General features: G+C 44.3%; 2 protein-coding genes across 2 annotated transcripts in view; both read left to right on the forward strand.

Moving 5' to 3' along the window:
* Positions 1-15,253, forward strand: part of LOC306825238 (troponin I, fast skeletal muscle-like) — an 89,956-nt gene that overhangs the window by 74,097 nt on the left and 606 nt on the right. The window contains exons 2-5 of the mRNA XM_079345842.1: positions 13,423-13,969; positions 14,276-14,312; positions 14,512-14,640; positions 14,999-15,088. Of these exons, the coding sequence (XP_079201968.1) occupies positions 13,962-13,969; positions 14,276-14,312; positions 14,512-14,640; positions 14,999-15,088 (264 nt within the window). The 5' untranslated portion in view covers positions 13,423-13,961. The remainder of the gene's footprint in view (positions 1-13,422; positions 13,970-14,275; positions 14,313-14,511; positions 14,641-14,998; positions 15,089-15,253) is intronic.
* LOC306825236 (uncharacterized protein) lies at positions 2,453-8,970 on the forward strand. The gene is made up of 4 exons (XM_079345840.1): positions 2,453-3,396; positions 3,467-3,547; positions 4,250-4,446; positions 4,547-8,970. Exons 1-4 carry the CDS (start codon positions 3,327-3,329, stop codon positions 5,426-5,428), a joined length of 1,230 nt encoding a protein of 409 aa, XP_079201966.1. The 5' UTR covers positions 2,453-3,326; the 3' UTR covers positions 5,429-8,970.

Raw genomic sequence — 15,253 nt, forward strand, 5'->3', positions numbered from 1 at the left:
AGCCGAGCTGTCAGAGAGCTGTCCTTTTAAAAAACAACACAAACAAGTGATCAAGAATCAGCTTCATTTTGACCCTCGGGACCAAAGACAACGAGGTTTAGCAGGATGGATTTTTACTCCCTGTACGTGTGATACCTCAGGCAGGTGTTCGAGGTCCATCAGGTCCCACAGTGACGAGTCAAAGAGCTGAAGGAGACTCTTGGAAATGCAAATCTCCCTCCCACCCATGCAGCTCTGCAACACGTCTAGTGTTGTCTTTCCTGCTGCACATCACACGCCGCTGACTGCTTCAAACGTTTCATTCACTTTTAATTAACCTCTTAAAAACAAAAATGACCAGAAGCCTGATATCTGCCCCCCCCCCCCCTTCCCCCCCCCCCTCCCATGTGCTTCGATTCACCGGTCTGAGTCCGGCCGTCTGCTGGCGTCATAATCCACTTTTTGTTTTTGGATCAATTCAACTCACAACAACACAGACGAGATGGACGGAGAGGAGCTGCTGCCTGGGAGTGAAGCCAACATATGTGGAGCTAGGTCATAAGCCCCGCCTCCTCCATGTTAATGGATAACAGGGATTCGGGTCAAAGATTCACGCTCGTTGATGCAAGAATTAGAGAATGTAGCGTCATGATTGACAGCTCTGTTGACCAATGTGGCACCCTGCAGCGTTCTCGACCGGATTATCAGAGCGGAGGAATCGTCAATCAATCAATCATTATATATTACTGTTATATCCAATCACATCATGCTCGTTGTATTTCCACCTGACGTCCCTCTCCTGAAACGAAACCTGAAGGATGTTTGATTAATTATGACTCAAAGATCCTCTTTAAAATCTAACTGACCTGAAATGTATTAAATTAATGTTCACCCAACATTATCTCCACTTTGGTTATTTGAATGTTTGACTTTCAAACAGTCTGAATGAAACACTTTGATAATGAAGCTTTGAGAGATAATTAAAGGTTAAGAAGCGCCGCAGCTGCGTGTGCTGCTCACCTTAAATCACATCATGGCAGACGTGACCGACCTTCTACGTCGATCTTCTTTCTCTCCTGTGAATTTCCCCCCCGCCTGTTCTTTCTTTTTTTTTTTTTTTTTTTTGGACAAAGGCAGCCAGATACACTCGACGCTTCATTATGGAGAACAGTGACATCAGCAGGTCGGTGGGTTACCAGGAGACCTGGAGAGAGGCGCTGCCATCCAATTAAACACAAGAAGAAGAAAAACACGGGCTGAAGATGAGCGAGCGGATGATTGCTGTCAGACAGCTGCTGCCTCAGTCTGCAGACACACCGAGAATCCCGCCGACATCGACCACCAGGTGATCACGCGCACACGCACACAGGTAAGTGCATTAACAGTTTAAGAGCGGATAGCTTCGTCTTTAATTGAGCACGTTGTGAGATGTCATTTTAGCTCTATTAAAATGATCGCCTGCCTTTTTACTGTTTTATTCTTCGATGCTCAACTAAATCATATTTTGTTCATTTATTTTAAGAAAATAAATTAAAAAGGGAGGATTAAAAACAGCTATTTAGGTCATGTTTTTATTTTATTATTTTTTATTTCATTTTATTATTTTTATTATAATTTCTATTTTATTGTTTTATTTCAAACATGTGAAGACAACAACAAAATAAGAAAATAATCAACAATATATATATTTTTTTAATTATTATTATTATTATTATTTTAAAGTAACATGTCCGAAAAGGAGTAGTAAGAAGTATAAACTTATTTGTTTCCTTCAAAACTTTTCTTCCTCACTCTGAAGAGCTCATCAAGTTAAAAACATTTCAGTTAAATGACTCATTGAATTTTTTTTTAAAGTCACATTATTCTTTTCAATATTTTCACAGCTGATCCAATATTTTACAGATGTTTCACAGTTGTGTTTTTTTTTTTTTTTTTGCACTGCCCCAGCAAATATTGACACTCTGGCGTTTTTGTTTTGAACTTTTATACATTAATATTTTAACTCGTGTGGATTCGTTTGTGTGAGTGGACCCCAGGGAGAGCGGTTGCTACTGAACGTGGGGATCCAAACAAACAAATGATAAAGACCTGACTCCACACAATCAGACTCAGACGGCTCACGTTGATAAATGTTTATAGATCAGATGAAAACTGGAGGAGACGTGATTTAACGTCACACTTGTAGTTCTGACGTCGAGGATCCAGGAGTGAACAATAAGTCCTGCAGATGTCAGGTACAGCTGTTGACTCTCTGCAAGCTGCCCTCGGTGTCATCAGCAACAGTGAAGTAACATTACACATTAACTAAGTAATTACAGAAATTCTATGACATCGATCAGCCAAAAAATTTATTTAAAAAAAATACAGAGAAAGTCACGACAGTTTGACAAAACAGGACCTTAAAACATGTATAACATATTCTGCCCTCTATATCAGAGGAATATCAGAATATTTACATTTTGCATGCTGGTCTGTGGAGCTTGACTCACTTTTGCAATTAGCCTCAAGTGGCCATAAAAAAAACTGCATCATTACCTCTGTTTTATGTTTGCCCTGAGTTCAGACATTCAGGTAGTTTTCTCTGTCTAGATGGTGAAGAAACCCGCGTTTCTTTCCCCCAAATCACTTCCTAACATTTAACCAACTCTCCTGGTTTGAAAAACAAACTTCACTAACTTTTTTTGATGGGTAAAGACAGAAAACAAAACCTGGAAGTCTGAGTTCAGGGGGGAAATAAACCCTCTTCAGTTCATCACGACAGGGGGTCGCGGGTTGTGATGATGATGACGATGATGGTGATGGCTGGTGAAGCTGTTTGGTAGCCAGCCTGCCAGCCAGCTAGCCATTCACTTGACCGCCGTATTTATGGTCACATTTCGGCGGGTTGTGAGCCAACCGTCGCCCGGTGTCGAGCACTGAACGCGGGATCAGTTTGATGTTTTTAAAAAAAGGCGAAGAGGCGCTCATGCTAACATGCTAACTAGCCCTCTTGCTAACGTGCCAGTATTTTTACCTTTTCCGGCGTCATGTTTGGGGTGATATGCAGCGTGGGTGATTTAATATTCTCCGGCCTGACTTTGTCCTTCGAGGCAGAAAAATAAACGACGGCAGAATGACTCGCACACACTGAGAGCTTATTGTGTCGGCTAGCTGAGTTAGCCCGCCGTTAGCGGCTAGCTGAGTTAGCCCGCCGTTAGCGGCTAACTTAGCCGCTAGCTGCGGTCGGGTCGGTCCGCGCCGCGCGCTGCTCTCATGTCTATCCGATGGAGGTGAAGCGTTGCTCGGCTAGCCGAAGATGACGGGCCGCCTGAGCCGGTTTCTGTGCCTCTGTGTGCAGGAGGCGGACCATGGAGGCCGAGGAGGACTGGACCAGACTGCTGGATAGAAAGGAGCCCTGCAGGCACAATGGACGGATCGGTAAGATCATGTTTAATGTGTTAATGAACACAGTGACAGATTTAACCACAAGGTGACCTCTCCTCTGCAGGTATAGTGACAACTCTTCACAGCCTGTTGAAAACCCAAAACACTCTGCAGATTCAGTCCATCGCCCGCTCAGAATGTGCTGGTAGGTGAAACACACAAACACTTCAACTTAAATGTAATGCACAGTCCTGAGACTGCAGCCACCAACACATGTGTTATATATGACAGGGTCCCAGACAACATATTTACAAAGTCACAAGTACAACATCGAGATAGATAGATAGATAGATAGATAGATAGATAGATAGATAGATACTTTATTGATCCCGAGGGAAATTCAAGGCATCCAGTAGTAGTATACAGACAGGCAGGACACAAGACGGACGAGACAAGCAAAGTAATGAAACAGGAAACAGATGAACAACAACAACAATAAGAAGTGCAGCTCCAGACACCGTTAGAGGATCAGTCGATACAAACACGGACTTTATTGATCCCGAGCTTGGAAATTATGACGTAACAGCAGCAGGACATCAAACACAACAATGTTGGAAACCAAACAATATAACGAAGAATAATAATAATGATAATATTTATACTCAAGGATTTAACTTCAACATTTCAACTCGTCACAAAATGTGAGAAATTAACTGTGATGTTTTTGTTTTTTTTAACAGATTTCCTTTGAAACATAACTTGATGTAACGTTCATGATACTGTCATGCTAACAAAGTCATGCTAACAAAGTCATGCTAACAAAGTCATGCTAACATTTCTGTGTGATTCAGACAGTGAGCCTTCAGTTTAAACAGTAATGTTACCCCCCCCCCCTCGTGTGTTTCAGGCTCCTGTCCAAATCTGATGATGAGTAGAAGCGACCATCACAATGCGAGGCCCGTCCCCGTCCCCGTCCCCGTGGCCCTCACCCCCCAGCTCCCTCCCCGAGCTCACCGGCCCCTCTGCATGTCCATCTCCTCCGACAGCAGCGGACGCTTCAAGGCGCTGGAGACGCAGGAGTGGAAGAACAACCTCAAAGCTCAGGTACACACACACACACACACACACACACACACACACACACACACACACACACACACACACAGCCTCTCTGACCTGTAAGCTGTGTGTGTGTGTGTTGCAGATGGAGCAGGCCCACAGTGCAGGAGCAGCCAGCAGCACTGGATCTCTGGAGCGAGCGTCTCTGTTCTGCGCCTCGGCGTCCACCACGGCGTCCAGCTCGGGCCTGTCCAGCCCCGTGGAGATCCTCAACAAGAGCAAGTCCTCCAGCCGCTTCTCTCTGTTCTCTCCGCCCTGGAACAGCAGCTCCGAGTCCGACTCCAACCCGCCGTCCCGCTCGGGCTCCAAGAAGCTGCGAAACTACAGCAGGAGAGCCGCCACGGGGCCGGCCGGCGCCAGGGGCCCCAGCACGCCCGAGCCCAAACCCAGCGGTCCTGAACACTTCCAGTACTCGGAGCCCGTCATCTCCAAGGTGACGGACTACATCTACGTGGGCAACTTGAACGCGGCGTACAACGGGCGCACGCTGTGCCGCAACAACATCGACAGCATCATCGACATGAGCAGCGTGCCGGGGGAGCCGGGCCCGAGCCTCAGCCTCATACCGTGCACCTGCTCTCGCGGCGCCCGCCACAGCTGGTCCCGCCTCAAGGTGGACATCGGAGACGTGCCGGACGCTCTCGGCGAGGGGCCGGCGCTGAAGCAGCGCTGCTTCGAGGACATCAACGAGTGCATCGACGCCTCCGCCGGGAAGAGGAAGCGCGTCCTGGTCCACTGCCGAGACGGCTTCTCCCTGGCGCCGACGTGCATCATCCAGTATCTGATGGTGAAACAGAACATGAGGCTCATCGCCGCCTACGAGCTGCTGCGGGCCAAGTACCCGGTCAACATCAGGGAGTGCCACCAGAACGTCCTGGTGAGCCTGGAGAGGGCGCTGCGGCCCGGCGGCAACGTCGACCCCGAGTGCTTCAAACAGGCCATCTCCCGCAGAGTGGCGTGGACCTGACTCCGTTTCCCATCAGCCTCGGCTGCTCGTGACTCGCCCCTCGACCTCGCCTCACTCCAGCTGTTGTGAAAGTTCTCAATTTGATGTTTCGAACCTGTAAATGTGACCCCGCCCCCTTCCTCCCTCCCTCCCCCGGCTCGACCAATAGGAGACGCAATAGACTTCACTTCAATGTAGACCGCATCTTTGGTATAACGCCGTCGTAGTGTCCGCTGTACAGTCGCTATATCCTGCTTCAGTCGTGTGCCATGGCGCTGTGCGGCGTGTGTTTCTTCACGGGAGATCTCAGGAGATTATTGATGTCTAATAAATCAAACGGGAAGGAAATCACTCGAGCGGTCCGCTTCGGATACCTGGATCTAAAATGCATCTTTACGAGCTGATTGGTTCAATCTGCAAACGCTCGTCTTCCAACAGACGCCACGTTACATCGGGGGAAAAAACTTCCAACCCCCGCCGGTCACATGTCACTGTAACCGCGATGAAATAAATATGCAAGCACAGTCGAGCTTCACGTACTGAGGCGGCGTCTCGTCGTCACGGGTTGTAGCAGCTTGTTTCGACCTATCGCCGAGCTTCGTGTCGCACACGGCGGCGCTCTCTGCACGACTTCACGATAACTCTCTCAGGAGGTGAAGATCACGCCACGTGGCGAGGCCCCCGACGCCCCGAGGAGAACAGGAAGTGTTCTTCTCGTCTCCCAGACGACGGCCGCCTGCCGGCCTGGAGAGTTTGCTTCCTCTCACCTGTGCAGGTCGTGCGTTGTGATTGGCCGTCAGCTTTAGTCTCCGCGGTTCGTTCAAGTTCCACCTTTCGGCCGAGACGAGAGGCGACGCCACGGGCAGCCTCTTGTGTCGGGGGCCTTTAGGAGATGGCGTCCGTCCTGCAGCTGCATCAGACCGACGACGTCGATTTGAGATTAAACCGAAACCGTTAAAGCAGCAACGCTTTGAGAAGTGCGCCTCGTGATGGCGTGCAGCGTCTGACCCGTGCAGCGCCTGCTCGACCTCGTGCAACATTCAGAGTCGCAGAACCTGAACGTTTTTAACGAGCGTTCTACGCCGTGTTCACGCTCAGAAACATTTCCACATGTCCCTGCAGGACGCCGTCCACCTCGTGCAGCGGAGCCTCATCATCAGATCCACGTCATGAACTCTGTGTGGCGAGATCAGCGCACGAGCTAAAGATGCATTTTAGAGAAAGCAAAAGGTTCGACCTGCAGCCGGCTCGGCGTCCACGACGACACTCTGCAAATATCCGACTGCCCGGAGAGGAACTCGCGTCTTTGCTTTTTTTCTTTCTTCCTAAAAAAAAAATCTATTTTGCTGGTTGTTTGGTTGTTTGTGCTTCGTGGGTTAAATAGAAACTTTGCTGCTCGTGACCTTGAAGACTGGAAGACGCTGATGTGACGCCACCGGCTGGATTCCAACTCTCACATCGTTTTCTACCACAGGAGGGAACTTTGCACAGAAATGTTGAATCTGCTTCGTGACATTTTCAGCCCCCCCCCCCTCCCCCTCCCCCTCCCCCTCCCCCTCCTCCCCCCCCTCCTCGTGTGTTTTTTTCCCTGATACTTGATGGAGGATGAACGGCCCAACCTGTCCTCTGTGAGGAAGACTGTGGTCCCACGTTCAGCCACAGCTCGTCCCCGGTGCTCGGACTCTCGCGTCTCTGTGAACTTGGGGTTTATTTTGTGATTGCAGTGAAGCCGGGTGAAGTTTATCTGTGGATTATCAGTATTAGTGTGATTCAGGTTTTACACTGCAAACAGGTGATTTTAGTTTTTTGCACTACTCGTCTAAAATGCAACTTTTGTTTTTAATCTCATTTAAATATGTTTTTATTCCTTTTTGAGGGGATTGTGGGCGATGACATCACATCGATGAGAGAGAACGACGTCACTGTTTACATTCCCACAGTCACTACGTTAAGCTTTAAGACGCTACAACACCCCCCCCCCCCCCCCAATAACCCCCCAATAACTTTTAGTCTGGTTGTGAAGGGACGCCACAAAAACAAAAACAAACCTTTTCTGTCTTTTAAAGATTTCTTTTGGAGCTTCATGTGACAGAGGAACGAGTCGGATATCAACGAGAGAGAGATTCTACATTTAATCACCTGAAGTCGAATTATCAAGTTTAGCTTCTGGTGACTTTATTTCTACCTGTCGCAGGTAAACTCACATTACAATTTAAAATCAATCAGAAATCAATGAGACCGAAACATGTTGCAATACTTATTTTGTTACCAAAAAAAAAGCATTGCTAATATTTACATTAAAAAAAAAAAACAAGAAAACTGATATTCAGCATTTTTGTTGTCTGAGCGTAAAAAACGTAATTAAAGGTAAAATATTAATTAACTCCTCCATGTTCCTCTAACATGTGTCTCTAGTCTGTCTACAAACCCCCCAATGATGAGAAAAGTCCATCCTCTGTCTTCTGCCTGCTCCACTTTTCAGAAAATGTGTGCTCAAACAGGCCGTTTGGAGATGTTCCCCTCATGACATCACAAAGGGCAGTAGCCCCTCCCCCAGGTGGGTGACACTCCCACAGCTAGGTGTTTGTTCTGCCCTCTGAGTCTGCCTTCTCACCGTAAACAATAGGACATGGAGCCAGAAAGCAGCGAGTACACCCGAGCCCTTCCAGAGAGGGGGCGTGGCCAGACACAGCTCATTTACATATTTAAAGCTACAGACACAGAAACAGCCTGTTCTGAGCAGGGCTGAAATAGAGGGGTTTATAGACATGATCAAATACAGGATCAGAGTGGATTTACAACGACACACTTCACACACATGATGAAGAGGAGCGAGGACACTGATTTCACCTGAAGAGGAGGAGGAGGTCATGTGACCTTTAATCTCAGACCCTGATAAAATCATCCAGTTTTACGACAAGTTGAGTACCACCGCACAGTCTCACATTTTCTTTTTCTTATTTCAAAATGTTGTCGGCAGCCAAAGTGGGAATAATCAGTCTGCTCTGACCGTTAATCTCCAGGATAAACCCGCTCAGTGGTCATGTGAGCCGTTTGGTACGAGTGGAAGCTAAAAGTACGGTGCCTTCAGTCGTCCTGTGACCGTATGGTGACATTTGCACACTTTGTATGATTTTACCTTCTCTCGATATATCATGTAAAATTGAGTTGATGTTTTATTTCCAGCGGACTATGAAGAACATTACGTTTGTGTAAAGTGCAACTTGCTGTAATATATATTTGCTAGTTATTGTACAGTGCTCGTGTTTTACCAGTCGTGGTGAAACCGCCCAGGAGGACATATTTACCCCGCGTCATGTTTTGATTCCCGTGTGATACACTGAAGAAAGCGAACGTATCGGCCCCGCGTTGTTTTCAGGTCAAAGTCGTCATATCAAACTGAATAATTTTCTTACTCGTTCTCTCAGGTGATTTCTCAGTGGCCCCGAATGTTCTCGATGCATTATGATATTCAGAAATGTGAAGCGATGTTTCTCGTGTCATGTTTCTAAAAGTCAAATATAATTTGTACTGTTCAAATATTAAAGAAAAGGATGTACTGAGCTGCTGTGTGGTGTTTTGACGCTGAATCGAAGGATAGAAGAGAAAAAACTGAACGAAGAAAAGTTCCATGAAATCCAGAATCGATGTTGGATCATGGATCATGATTCTGTACTTCACATCCGTCACTATAGGCTCAGAGCGCCGGTACACCAGTCCACATCAGTCCCCCCATGAGCAAGTCCTCGGTGACAGAGGCCAGAACCGGACTGTTCTGCAGCACAAGGATGGGTCCAAGGTGTTGTAGTCGAGACCAGGACCAAGGCACGGCGAGAGGCCGAGTCAAGTCGCCATGGACTGTCAAAGACGAACGATCATCACGAGATGGAACAGAATAAAACATGTATTTAAGTTTGATCTTAAATTAACTTGAAATAAGAGGTTTTTTCTGGATGTGTCAGAAGTGGTCTTGAGACCAGGACCGATCTAGACTGAGGTTTTTGATATCACCCATGAAGCATATTTCAGATGTGCTGCTTGGAGTCGATCCTTCCTGACTGAGCTCTGCTTTGCTTCTGTCCTCACTTTTGTTCGTCTTCACCGACTGACGTTCATTCGGTCTATTTTTGGTTTCGTCCACTCACCACATCTCTTCACAAACAACTCATGGATTTCTTCTCTTGCTGGGACGGGGGGGGGACTGGGGGGGGGGGGGGGGGGGACGCTGTGAAAACACTTTGTAAATGTAATGGACTTCAACAGATAATGCCAAGAAAACAACACCAACAACCTTTAATGATCTTCAGTAACCAGAAACTGGAACGTCCATCTTCTCGCTCCTTGAATATTGGAGCTTGTTTGGTTTAATGTCTACGGCTGTAACAGCTGGTTGTCCTTTAGGGATCTGCTGTTCTTTCGTGAATGGTTTGTGTTTTCATGGTTTCACATGCTGCAGTTTGTCCGTCAACACAGTTTGTCCCCCCCCCCCACCCAAGCCCAGTCATCTGTTGGACTCGCCCCTCTCCAAAAGAAATACTTGAGCTTTGCTGCTTTATTTGTGTCCGAGATGGAGAATCAAAAGTATTTTCTTAAAGTTAAAAATGTGTTTTGAAGGGTTCATCTGAAGCAACAAACCATTTTAAAAACCAAACAACCCAACACTCGTTTCATGGATATTCTTAGGAATTACAACAAATGTTGAAAGTTTTTGCAATTTTTCCAGAATGTCAAAATTAAAGCAACCGAGGAGCTTTGAACTTAATTGACAACAAATGTAATGTTCTGTGTTTTGGTCCAACGCTCAAGCATCTTCCAGCTGTCACGTCAGTATTAAAGCTTCAGAAATGCTTTGCAGCGGTTGGCTGTTTGCCTTCGAGACCAAATGTTCATATTGTGTAAACAAAAGTTCTTAAACGGTTTTTGTTTCTCCAAAGGTTTTGTGGTGGTCCAGCTCTTTCTGCTCCATCTTTGTTGGAAAGGTTTTCTTTTCACCGCACAGCAGCTGCTTTATATCGTCCGTTTAGCTTCGTCTTAAATGACTCTTTTGAAACTCCCCGCTGACTGGTTTTTTGCGACCCATCCACCTGCTGTCCGTTTAACTTTCATCACTTCGGTTCCCCTTAAAGAACGTCGATCTCAAGAGCACACATACAATCATCTCTGCATCCATTCCTATCCTTATTATTTCCTTCATCTCTTGGCTTTTATCTCCACTCTCATGATAACTACTTTTTATGGATCCAGAGGAAAAAAACAATCAACAGAATAATCTAGAAGGAGGCGGTGATTTGAAATAATGAGATAGAGAGGAGGTTTCCAGGGTGAAGGGGGGGTCAGATATTCTGTTTCAGGCAGTGGGGATCCCATTGGTGTGTGAAAGCAAATCAACTTCCATAAAGAGAAGGATGGGGTTTCCTCTTCCTCTCGGGAATGCAATATAAACCAACTTATAGTTGGAAAAACTCAGCAGCTTCCCAAATCCGCCGCTCCTTCCGTTTCTTCTTCGACTAACGGGTGAGATTTTCTTTTCTTCTCGGCTGCTGGTTTTGCAAATTACAATTCAAACCGTTATCATCTGTTTTCATACAACAACATTATTCCTTCTTGTGTGTCACAAAAAGCTGATTCCGTATCGGTGAAACGAATTGTGCTCGTGTTGTCGCTGGGTGAACGTGGCGATGACGATGACTCAGCAGCTTTCATATGTTAAAATGGTGAAGTTTAAGTGTGAAGTGTCCGACGCTGCTGCTGCTGCCGGCTTGTAGAGCCGAGTTATCAGGTGTGTTGATGTGAACGGACTCCAGAGTCGGAAAGTGATAGTTCCAGTGTTTTCTACCACGTTTGAATTGTTTTTTATGTGTCCAAGTCGAGTCTGTTCTGATAGACGGTCTAATGGATTGATGGATTCTTGGGTTTCACTGAATGGTCAATTAATTGTGCAATTATAGCAGATTGTTATAATGAGGAAGTTATCCAGGAAGTATAATTATACGCTGATGATAATCTGCTTTGACTTTAAGGGTTAAAACGAACAACGACTTTAAACCAGGAGACTATTTTAAAATGTTTTGACTCTGTGGTTTGGTCGTCTCTCAACTGGCAGAGACGACTGTCAGGAGTGTTGAAGTGTCATTGGGCAAGACACTGAACCCCAGACTGCTCCAGTTGCTTCATGAGAGGTTTGTAAGGGTGTATAAACTGGGATGAGTCAGTACTGATGGACACTTCTGCCAGCCGTGTGTGAACGAGCTGTCATTTGGTTGAATGTCAAACACGGTGTAAAAAGTGTTTTGGGTCGTCAGAAGACAAGCTGAAGTCCATTTTAACATTTTATAACCAAAACGCCACGCATGAAACAGCACACATCCGAGCCGTCATGAACTTTCACAGGACCAGAGAAGGCCGACGTAATTTAACCCAGATAAGACAGTTTCACAAACTACCATCACATGAAATATGACTGTACGAGTATCTTTAAAAAAAAACATACACAGGTAATGTTGGACAATTGGGTTTTGTTGTTTCATCATATCATGAAACAGATTATTGAGCTCCATAGTTGTGTGTTCTCCCGAGGCCCAGACGTTTTGATCGTAGCCTTTTTAAATGAGTAATAAAACTTAAGGGGCATGACATTTTGTTTTGTCATCAACACATAATTGATAAATGTGTCACAATGTCATTGAGTCCTCAGGGGGCTTCAGCTTTCAGGCCTCCTGTAATCCAACAGTAAGCTTAAAGGACTTCTTACAGCGAGAGAAGACTACAGCGTTAACATTTTAAATTGTATTTTCACCCAGACTGCAATCAAAATAAAATTAAAAAAAATAAAATAACATATACCATAATCCATACATTTGGTAGGTCCAAATTATGTCAAACAGATATCTGACAGATTTTTAAAAATTGTATATTGCTTTTAAAACATTTAAAGGACATTCAACCTTTCTCTCCAATCCCAAACTTATAATGTTTTTTTTTACGTTTATTTTAAGTTGCATTGTTTCTGTTTCTGTTTGATTTCCTGTCAAATTTTAGCAGTTGAAAATTGAAACTCAATGAAAGTAGAAGCAACATTTCATTAAATGATTTATTCCAGTGTGCTACGATCAGGAAGCTATTTTGTTTTATTGTCATCGTGGAATTATGAAAAGGTCACATTTCTTTACGCTGACGATACTCTGCTTTCTCTTGATAAATTATGTTGTTTGAATGATTTTTAGGTGTTTGCATTGAAACATGGGTAATAAAGAAAACCAACTTACTTCATATCATGAACAGATTTTAATGATATTAAATCTTGTTGAAAAAGAACGTTACTTCCTCTTAAAGTATAAGTGTATATAGTAAGTATGACCACTAAAATATATGTACATTAAAACACAGTTCATTAGAGTATAAAGGAATTTTTCTGATTTTGCAACGTTGCCTCCAAATTCTCAAGTCGGCGAATGCTTGATTTAATTTTGTGTGTGCATGTTTTTAAAATCACTTGATTACGTCATTGTCGTGATGTCTTTTAGACCATTTAGGGGAAAGACTGGACGGCCTTTTGAAGTTCTGGATTGTGTCCTGCTCGTTCTCTATTTTCAGAGAGCTTAAGTTATGTTCAGTCATGTCAGCGATGTTTCGTACTACCAGAGAAGGTATCAAATGTTTCCTGATAATCTTCCAGAAGACAAGAGCTTTCATGACAGGAAGTCCATGGGGGGGACAAATGGCCCGAAGATTCTTTTCCAAATTTAGAAGAGCAGATTTTCCTTCAGACAAAAAGTTAATGCTCCTGGTCGGTGTTACCTTTCATCTAAGTGGATTTATGTTTTTCCTTCAGACAAACAGTTGATGCTCCGAGTTGGTGTTATGTTTCGTCGAAGTGGATTTATTATTCTGGGAAGTTCGTAAAGATGCATTCCAATCATCAACCTGACCCCACTTTCCCCTGTTTTATTTCCTTTGTGTTAGCCGTTTCCTCCAATGTTTATACTTTCTTTATATTTCCAACCAGGTGAAATCAGTGTCCTCGCTCCTCTTCATCATGTGTGTGAAGTGTGTTGTTGTAAATCCACTCTGATCCTGTATTTGATCATGTCTATAAACCCCTCTATGTCAGCCCTGCTCAGAACAGGCTGTTTCTGTGTCTGTAGCTTTAAATATGTAAATGAGCTGTGTCTGACCACGCCCCCTCTCTGGAAGGGCTCGGGTGTACTCGCTGCTTTCTGGCTCCATGTCCTATTGTTTACGGTGAGAAGGCAGACTCAGAGGGCAGAACAAACACCTAGCTGTGGGAGTGTCACCCACCTGGGGGAGGGGCTACTGCCCTTTGTGATGTCATGAAGGGGAGGGGCTACTGCCCTTTGTGACGTCATGAAGGGAACATCTCCAAACGGCCTGTTTGAGCAGGCAGAAGACGGAGAGGATGGACTTTTCTTATCACTGGGGAGTTTGCAGAGCCGCGAAGGACACATAAATTAAGTTGTTCTTGTTTTTTTAATTTTTATTTATTTAATATTTAAAAACTTGTAATGTTTTTTGCAGACTCAAGTCAAACGCCAAGATGTCTGAGTGAGTAATTTTGTGCCTCATTCTTCTTTAATAGTCTTTATTCTACTTTGGATTAAAAACACTGAAACTCTAAAATGCCATTTTTATAACATACTTTTTCATCTTACTGTAGAAACTATGCAGCAGCAACATTTATTCTAACGATTTCCAATTTCTTTCATAATTGAATAAAAAATAATTGTAATTTCATAATCTGCTGGATGTTTCCTCCTTTAAGTCATCAAATATAAATGTTTGTTTCAGGACCTTTCTGGACAAAGTGAACAAAATGTTTATACTTGACATCTCCCCTTTTTCTCAAATCAGGAAAAAGATATCTTCGAGTCGTAAGCATCAACTTAAGGTGAACGTTTTTTTTGGGGTTTTTTCTGCACTGTTGATTCAACTTGAGAATATCTCACTTCAGCTTTTGTTAGACGCTGATTTACTCTCCTGTTCTCATCGTTTTCTGACTTGAATAAATGAAGAGAGAGATCATTTGTGCTTGTAAGAGAAATCAAAAAGGGGTTTACTTTACGTCGACGTCTGATTCTGTCCGACAGAGTTTGATGCTCTCCATCGCCAAAGGTTTACTGGAAGAGGAAGAGAGGGAGCGAGAGAGGGAGAGGAGCAGGTACATGGAAGAGACCTGTCCTTCTGTGTCCATGCCCAGGAACATGCAGGAGCTGCAGGTACTCAAGTAAATCATTGAGTGTATTGATATGGAGCGTTTCACTCTCTCCTTCAGTTGTACAAAAGTGAAGCCAAAATACACCCGAGACCAGAGGAGAGAAGATCCAAAGTTTTAGTTAAATTCATGATTCTTTTCTGTGTTTATTCATCCAAAGGATTTGCAGGTTTAGTGCCAATGATATACAGTGTGTATAATAGAAATAAATTTTGCCTGTAATAAATGCAAATGTGCGTCACTTAGCGTGACTGTTTGTTTGTTTGTTTGAATTTGTGTAAAGTTTTAGTTCCAGTAGTGGATTGAGTCAACACTACGTTCAGGTTGAGTTTATTAATAAGTTTAGTGTCTTTACTTTTCAGGAGCTGTGCAGAGAGATCCACCACAAGATCGACGTGATCGACGAGGAGCGATACAACTTAGAGTTCAAAGTCACTAAAACCGACAAGGAGGTATAAAAAACGTTAAAACATCCGTTAGTCATAAAATAATGAACGTCGCTACAAATCACTCATGACCTTCAAAGACTGTGTGAGCAAGTCGAGCCCAGGACCATCTCTTCAAGCGAACGTAAAGTTAATCTAGTTAGAAACAACATTTATAGGAACGTTTTGTTT

The sequence above is a fragment of the Symphodus melops genome (assembly GCF_947650265.1).
Source record: "Symphodus melops genome assembly, chromosome: 6".
Classification (NCBI taxonomy): domain Eukaryota; kingdom Metazoa; phylum Chordata; class Actinopteri; order Labriformes; family Labridae; genus Symphodus; species Symphodus melops.

Bases quoted from the DNA above. Each gene is read 5' to 3' on its own strand.
- LOC306825236 (XM_079345840.1), top strand. From the start codon at position 3,327: ATGGAGGCCGAGGAGGACTGGACCAGACTGCTGGATAGAAAGGAGCCC. The intron at 3,548-4,249 runs GTAGGTGAAACA...CGTGTGTTTCAG, and splicing joins CGCCCGCTCAGAATGTGCTG to GCTCCTGTCCAAATCTGATG. The intron at 4,447-4,546 runs GTACACACACAC...TGTGTGTTGCAG, and splicing joins AGAACAACCTCAAAGCTCAG to ATGGAGCAGGCCCACAGTGC.